This window comes from Myodes glareolus, chromosome 4, assembly GCF_982192425.1.
Source record: "Myodes glareolus chromosome 4, mMyoGla1.1, whole genome shotgun sequence".
In the NCBI taxonomy this organism is placed as follows: Eukaryota; Metazoa; Chordata; class Mammalia; order Rodentia; family Cricetidae; genus Myodes; species Myodes glareolus.
The window spans coordinates 90,417,469-90,426,067 of NC_142029.1; the positions used below are offsets into that span (position 1 = coordinate 90,417,469).

Consider the following 8,599-nt stretch of genomic DNA (forward strand, 5'->3'; position numbering starts at 1 on the left):
GATACAAACCCTCTGCTTGATACTAAGGCCTGGGTGCTAACATGGCCTTTCCATAATGAGGAATGTGCACACACCCTTCCACGCATTTTCTGTCTACACAAGCAGACTCCTGCATTCACCTTTCCAGCATCCCGGAGACACACTCCAGTGCAGACCCCTCCTGCTGCGACTCAGGCTCAGTAAAAGTTTTTCCTTCTCTAGTTTCGCTCTCTAGCATTAGCAGAACAGTTTGAGTTCATGGCATGAAAACAGAAAGAAAATCAGGGGGGCCACTGTCTGCTGCTGATGGTAAGATTACCTTACTGGTCACATACATCATTAGCACCACCTGAAGCAAGGGAATATAAGGGGAATAAGGAAATAATTTTTAAGTCACAGAAGGATTTGGTGTATTGCTGATGTGGGAGGAGCTTACTTTGAGATCTGCGTCTGGACACCCAGTGTCCATTGTCATTGTCTGAGTGGACTATAAATTCACTGGAGGCTGTCTAATCTTTTCTGGGAGCGATCTCTGACCACCAGCTGCCTGGCACTGACATAGCCTGCTGCAAGAGTCTGCTCAGGAGAAATGCAAAACCTACTGAAGCTGTGTCTCTTTCTTCTCTGCTTTGAAACCAGTATGTACTGCCTACAAATAGCTCCCTTATCTGCTGTTGGGAGAAATTTTAAAACTTAAAAACTGTTTCTTACTTCACCCTGCTTTGTCTGTGGTGTTCAGACATGTTGTTGGCTTGAGCACATCTGTTAGGCAAATACATGGGTACGGCTAAGCTATCCAGAGGTCCAGTGATCTAGGCATCCATTGGGAAGTGACAGTCTGTCACCCATCTCCTCTAAGCAGTCTTTATCTTTGCAGCTTTCACGGTAAAGTGTGTACTGTGTCCGTCTTACAAAAACAAGAAGTGTGTTGATGGGAGTCAGATGTGTACTACACAACCTGGTGAAACTTGTATGATCCGCAGAACCTGGCGTTCACATGAACGTAAGTGTGTGCTCTGTGCTCTGGATAATTGCCGTTTCTCCTTCAGGATTCCAAGCACCATCTCTAAGGTATTGTACTTAAAGAAAAGGGGTCAAATGATATCTAGGTATGATATACCAAACCTTGTGTTGGGGTCAACATTTGTCAATGGGAAAGCTAAGCACATCTTCAGTAAATGGGGCTTCTCTCCACCATTGGAGTCCTTAATCTGCAACAGCTCTGCTATTTAGGGTTTGTCTTGGTTAATTTCCTATTCCCATGACAAAACAGCACAGTCAAGCAACTTATAAAAGAAAACACTTAATTTGGGGCTGACTCAAAGTCCCAGGGGTAAAGTCCGTGATGATCATGGTAGGCAGCGTGGCAGCCAGCAGAAAGGCATGGCACTGGGGCAGGTACTAGAACTTACATACTGAGTCACAACCATGAGAGAGAGAGAGAGAGAGAGAGAGAGAGAGAGAGAGAGAGAGAGAGAGAGAGAGATTGAGAATGGCATTGATTTTTGAAACTCCAAGCCTCTTCCCCAGTGACACACCTCCTCCAAGACCCCACTTCCTAATTCTTCCCAAACACTTCGACCAACTGAGGACCAAGCATTTAAATATTCAAGCCAATGAGGGCTGTTCCAATTCAAGCCACAACAGAGTTCAAAAGTACAAATTAGCAGTCCTTAAATGTGCCATTTAAGTACTGGTGACTCTGCCCTGGTGATTTTTGCTTTTCTAATGTTCATTGACCCTTCTGTCTTAGCCTGGAGTCACCTTCTCTAGAAAACGACACCTTGGTGCTTCCCAAGTCTTCCTGCTTCAGCTATTTCCTAGCATCTCTCATGGTGTGTCCTTCATGTCATTCCATAGAATCTTGTTCTTGCTGGCTAGTATTATCTTCATCTCTATCTGCCCAATCACTCACCACTGAGTCTGATCCCAGCATGTATTTAGGAAGTGATTTGTGTATGTCTGATTGAGGAGAGAGGATGCTATGTACCTTGACATGTAGAACTTCAAGCTCACTACTAAGCACGTGTCTCCTGTAGTAAAGGCTCTTGGGTAAAGGGACTTTTTCCAGATGTAGCCTAAAGGCATGTGACAGGAAAGTCAACATGGAACACTACCTGCTATTGAAATCCTTCTCCATCCCAAAATACTCGGATATGAGGTTGTATCCTGGCTCTCAAAATTATATCTTTTTTTTCTATCTTCTTCCACAGATAGAAAGCTGGAAAGTGCGGAGATGAGGTGCACAAAATTCTGTAAATTTAATGAAAAACATTCTCAAGGTCTAACAACACATACATTCTGCTGCGATTTTGAAGATTTCTGCAATGACATTGATTTACCAATCATGATAACGTAGTGTAAGTTAGCTTCAGTTGACTTCATCATTCATTTTCTTTACTTCCTGCCTTTCTTTTCTTCCCTTGGGTTTCATATTTTTCTGGGCTAGAGATTTCTTTTTGCCTCATATTTTTGCAAGTCACAGAACCTGGACAGAAAGTCCTTGATACTGTGTAAGTATATCTGATTATACTATTTCTTTATTCTCGATATTCTCTGGCCCTCATCACTATGAATGTAGCATGAGGCAGGGCATTAGCATGAGCACAAGCAAGTGCATACAAATTCGCAATGCATAAGCAAGATTGGCCAAAACATGTCAGCGGACCAAAAGTACAGCAACTAATGACAGGCCCTCTTAGCCAATCACAACACGCCAGCAGCAACTGCCAGTTTCAAAAGGACCAACCAAAAACATTCCCTCGACAGTTTAATTTCCCTAACCCATAAAAACCTCAGACCTTCTTACAATAAATAACTTCTGCATTGGAATCTCTCAGAGTCTGTGTCATTACCTCTGCATCTTCTGCCCCTCTGTCCCCTGGGAAATGGGAATGGCACAACAGACAGCAGCAACGAGCCTGCAACAACCGGCACCCAACGTGGATGAACCTTTCCCTTTTGCTTGTTTTTTGGGTCCTCCTTACCCTCTTTTGGGCATTTTTTTTTTTTTTGCTTACTGCCCCCACTGCTGTCTCCATTCCAACTCTCCACCATCTTCTTCAGTTCATCTCCTTTGGCTGTTTTCAGTGAGTTGACCCCTATTTTCGTTTTCTAAGCCCTTGGTGAGTTGGGACTTTCTTTTCTATCCCTACATTTTCTTTTCCATTTATCTTCCTGGTTAGGAACTCTTCATCCTGACTAGGTTCTTCCCAGTACCTCCACATAAGAGCTGGCCATCCCGGAAGTAGAACCAGCAAAGGACCCTCCAACCAGTCCTTTTCACCCGAAGACACTGTGTGAGCATACAAGCCGCAACCTAATAAACCACAGATGTCCCTCACTATAAGCAACACACTCAACCTGTGTTTCCCTTCCATCCTTGTCCTTGAGCTGACTTCCTAATAGCCTGAGAGCAACTGACGACTTTTGCCTAGGGCCACTCCCCAGGATTGTCTAAAGGCTCTCTTGTTTTACGGGGAGTCCTGGCTGCTCCGTGGAGTGTGGACTGTTGGATGTCCTCTCCTAGTCTCTCTTTCCAAAAAAAATCCGAGCTTCGGAGTGGTGAGTTGATTCGGGCCCGCGGCAGGGGCCCGGCGAGGGGGAGCTAGGACTCTCTCCGACCCCATAGACTCCCAGGTCAGCCTGCTCTGCTGGCTCCACCCTGCTAGCTTCCCCGCCAGCCATCCCAGCTTCCATCCAGAGGGCCTTCGGAGTGAGTTGATTCGGGCCCGCGGCAGGGGCCCGGCGAGGGGGAGCTAGGACTCTCCCCGACCCCACAGGCTCCCAGGTCAGCCTGCTCTGCTGGCTCCACCCTGCTAGCTTCCCCGCCAGCCATCCCAGCTTCCATCCAGAGGGCCTTCGGAGTGGTGAGGTGATTCAGGCCCGCGGCAGGGGCCCGGCGAGGAGGAGCTAGGACTCTCTCCGACCCCATAGACTCCCAGGTCAGCCTGCAGTGCTGTTTCCACCCTGCTAGGCTCTCCCGCCTGCCATCCCAGCTTCCATCCAGGTACAAATTTCTATATGTCTCCCCTCCCACTGAGGCCATAAAATTTCCCCAGTTCAGCTGCCTTGCACACTGGGCCTGCTCTGTAGGGGCATCCCGGAAAGAGGGAGTGCCTATGCTTCAATACCCTGCCTGGGGAAAGGTAGGCATTCTATCAGTGAACTCCCTGCCCAACAAGGGAACCTGACCCGATACCAGAAGTTCCAATAGAGAGCATTTGATCGAAGAGATGGGCAGACGCCAAGGCAAGACCTCCTCCAACAATCTGAAAAACAACATGAAAATATCAGATCCCAACAACCCTACAACAGAAGGATTTGAACACTCTAACCCAGATGAAGTGGAAAAAAGTGCCATTATGAAAGCAATAGAGTCCCTTAAACAGGATATGAATAATTCCCTTAAGGAACTGGTCGAGAAGTATAACAAAAAGTTTGAAGAAATGAATATAGAAATGGATGAGAAATATAACAAAAAGTTTGAAGAAATAAGTAAATCCGGGACTGATACCCTGAGAAACCAAGAAAAAACAATCAAACAAGTAAAGGAAACAGTCCAAGAATTGAAAACTGAAATGGAGGCAATGAAGAAAACACAAAACGAGAACCGGCTGGATATGGAAAACCTAGGTAAACGAGCGGAGACTACAGAATCAAGCATAACCAATAGAATACAAGAGATAGAAGAACGAATCTCAGATTCTGAAGATACCATAGAGAAAATAAATGCTCTGGTCAGAGAAAACGGCAAATTCAACAAATTCTCTTCACAAAACATTCAGGAAATCTGGGACACAATAAAAACACCAAATCTAAGAATAATAGGGATTGAAGAAGGAGAAGAACTGCAGATCAAAGGCCCAGAAAATATATTCAATAAAATTATAGAAGAAAACTTTCCCAACCTAAAGAACGATATTCCTATGAAGGTTCAAGAAGCATACAGAACACCGAATAGATTGGATCAGAAAAAAACATCCCCGCGCCATATAATAATCAAAACACAAAACATACATATTAAAGAAAAAATTTTAAGAGCTGCAAAGGAAAAAGGTCAAGTAACTTATAAAGGTAAACCTATCAGGCTTACACCGGATTTCTCTATGGAAACCATGAAAGCCAGAAGATCCTGGATAGAGGTACTGCAGAAACTAAGAGACCATGGATGCAAACCCAGACTAATATACCCAGCCAAGCTATTGTTCACTATCAACGGAGAAAACAAAATATTCCAGGATAAAAACAAATTTAAACAATACGTAGCTACTAATCCAGCCTTACAGAGAATATTAGAAGGAAAATCACTACCGAAGGAATCCAACATTCCCAACACGACCTACAATAACTCGAACATCTAGCGACCATTCACAAGCACAAATTAAAGAAGAAAAACACATACACTCTACTACCTAAAAAAAAAAATGACCGGAGTCAACAACCACTGGTCATTAATATCACTTAATATCAATGGACTCAATTCACCTATAAAGAGGCACAGACTTAGAGATTGGATACGAAAACAGGATCCAACATTCTGCTGTTTACAAGAAACACACCTCAACCACAAAGACAGGCACTTATTCAGAGTAAAGGGTTGGGAAAAGGTTTTGCAAGCAAATGGACCTAAGAAACAAGCGGGCGTGGCCATTCTAATATCTAACAAAATCGACTTCAAACTAAAATCAATCAGAAGAAATGGAGATGGACATTTCATACTCATAACTGGAACAATTCATCAGGAGGAAGTCTCAATCCTGAATATCTATGCTCCTAATATAAAGGCACCCACATATGTAAAAGAAACTCTTCTAGAACTCAAGGCGGTCATCAAACCACACACACTAATAGTAGGAGACTTCAACACTCCTCTCTCACCAATGGACAGGTCAATCAGACAGAAACCAAACAGAGAATTGAGAGACCTATTGGAGGTATTGAATCAAATGGACTTAACAGACATCTATAGAACACTCCACCCAAATAGGAAAGAATATACCTTTTTCTCTGCAGCTCATGGAACCTTCTCGAAAATTGACCACATACTCGGTAACAAAGCAAACTTCCACAGATACAAAAAAATATTAGTAACCACCTGTGTCTTGTCAGATCACCATGGACTAAAATTAGAATTCAACAACAATGCTCCCTCCAGGAAGCCAACAAACTCATGGAAACTGAACAGTCAACTACTAAATCACCCCTGGGTCAAGGAAGAAATAAAGAAAGAAATTAAACTCTTCCTTGAATTTAATGAAAACAAAGACACAACATACTCAAACCTATGGGACACTATGAAAGCAGTGCTAAGAGGAAAGTTCATAGCACTAAGTGCCCAATTAAAGAAAACGGAGAAAGCAAACATTGGAGACTTAACAGCACACATGAAAGATCTAGAAAAAAAAGAAGCTGATTCACCCAGGAGGTCTAGAAGACTGGAAATAATCAAACTGAGGGCTGAAATCAACAAAATAGAAACAGAGAAAACAATCCAAAGAATCAATGAATCAAAAAGCTGGTTCTTGGAGAAAATCAACAAGATTGACAAACCCCCTATCCAAGTTAATCAAACGGCAGAGAGAGAACATACAAATTAATAAGATCAGAAATAAAAAGGGGGACATAACCACAGACACAGAGGAAATTCAGAGAATCATTAGATCTTACTATGAAAGTTTATATGCCACAAAGTTGGAAAATGTAAAAGAAATGGACATTTTTTTAGATAAGTACCATATACCAAAGTTTAACCAAGAACAGGTGAACAATCTAAATAGACCTGTCAGTCGTGAAGAATTAGAAGCTGTTATCAAAAATCTCCGACCCAAAAAAAGTCCAGGAGCAGATGGTTTCAATGCAGAATTCTACCAGAACTTCCAGGAAGAGCTAATACCTATACTCCTTAACGTATTCCACAATATAGAAACAGAAGAGTCACTGCCTAACTCCTTTATGAAGCTACAGTTACCCTAATATCAAAACCACACAAAGACACAACCAAGAAAGAGAATTACAGGCCAATCTCACTCATGAACATCGACGCAAAAATTCTCAATAAAATACTGGCAAACCGAATCCAAGAGCACATTAGAAAAATTATCCATTATGATCAAGTCGGCTTCATTCCAGAGATGCAGGGCTGGTTCAACATACGCAAATCTATCAATGTAATCCATCATATAAATAAACTGAAAGAAAAAAACCATATGATCATCTCACTAGATGCTGAAAAAGCATTTGACAAAATTCAACACCCATTTATGATAAAGGTGTTGGAGAGACTGGGGATACAAGGATCATACCTAAATATAATAAAAGCAATATACAGCAAGCCGACAGCTAACATCAATCTGAATGGAGAGAAACTCAAAGCCTTTCCACTAAAATCAGGAACGCGACAAGGCTGTCCACTCTCTCCATACCTCTTCAATATAGTGCTTGAAGTTCTAGCAATAGCAATAAGACAACATAAGGAGATCAAGGGGATTCGTATTGGAAAGGATGAAGTTAAACTTTCGTTATTTGCTGACGATATGATAGTTTACATAAGTGACCCCAAAAACTCTACCAAAGAACTCCTACAGCTGATAAACACCTTTAGTAATGTGGCAGGATACAAGATCAACTCCAAAAAGTCAGTGGCCCTCCTTTACACAAAGGATAAAGAAGCAGAGAGGGAAATCAGAGAAACATCACCTTTCATGATAGCCACAAATAGCATAAAATACCTTGGGGTAACTCTAACCAAGGAAGTGAAAGACCTATTTGACAAAAACTTTAAGTCCTTGAAGAAAGAAATTGAGGAGGATACCAGAAAATGGAAAGACGTCCCCTGCTCTTGGATTGGGAGAATCAACATAGTAAAAATGGCAATTCTACCAAAAGCAATCTATAGATTCAATGCAATCCCTATCAAAATCCCATCAAACTTCTTCACAGACCTTGAGAGAACAATAATCAAGTTTATATGGCAAAACAAAAAACCCAGGATAGCCAAAACAATCTTATACAATAAAAGAACTTCTGGAGGCATTACCATCCCTGACTTCAAACTCTATTATAGAGCTACAGTATTGAAAACAGCTTGGTACTGGCATAAGAACAGAGAAGTCGACCTATGGAATCGAATAGAAGACCCAGATATTAACCCACAAACTTATGAACACTTAATTTTCGACAAGGGAGCTAAAGGTATACAATGGAAGAAGGAAAGCATCTTTAACAAATGGTGCTGGCATAACTGGATGTCAACCTGTAAAAAAATGAAAGTAGATCCATATCTATCACCATGCACAAAAATCAAGTCCAAATGGATTAAAGACATCAACATTAATCCGTCCACTTTGAACCTGATAGAAGAGAAAGTGGGAAGTAGTCTACAAGATTTAGGCACAGGAGGCCTCTTCCTAAGTAGGACCCCAGCAGCACAGACAATAAGAGAAACAATGAATAAATGGAATCTACCGAAACTGGGAAGCTTCTGTAAAGCAAAGGACACTGTCAGTAGGACAAACAGGCTGCCTTCTGACTGGGAGAAGATCTTCACCAACCCCTCATCAGACAAAGGTCTGATCTCCAAAATATACAAAGAACTCAAGAAACTAGGCACTAAAACTCT

The 8,599-nt window shown here is 42.1% G+C and overlaps 1 protein-coding gene across 1 annotated transcript; it reads left to right on the forward strand.

Annotated features, from left to right (window-relative positions):
• Nucleotides 1-568: 568 nt before the first annotated feature.
• LOC146894702 (acrosomal protein SP-10-like) lies at nt 569-2,338 on the forward strand. The gene is made up of 3 exons (XM_085688558.1): nt 569-617; nt 857-982; nt 2,193-2,338. The coding sequence occupies exons 1-3, from the start codon at nt 569-571 to the stop codon at nt 2,336-2,338; spliced, it is 321 nt and encodes a 106-aa protein (XP_085544684.1).
• Nucleotides 2,339-8,599: the final 6,261 nt, after the last annotated feature.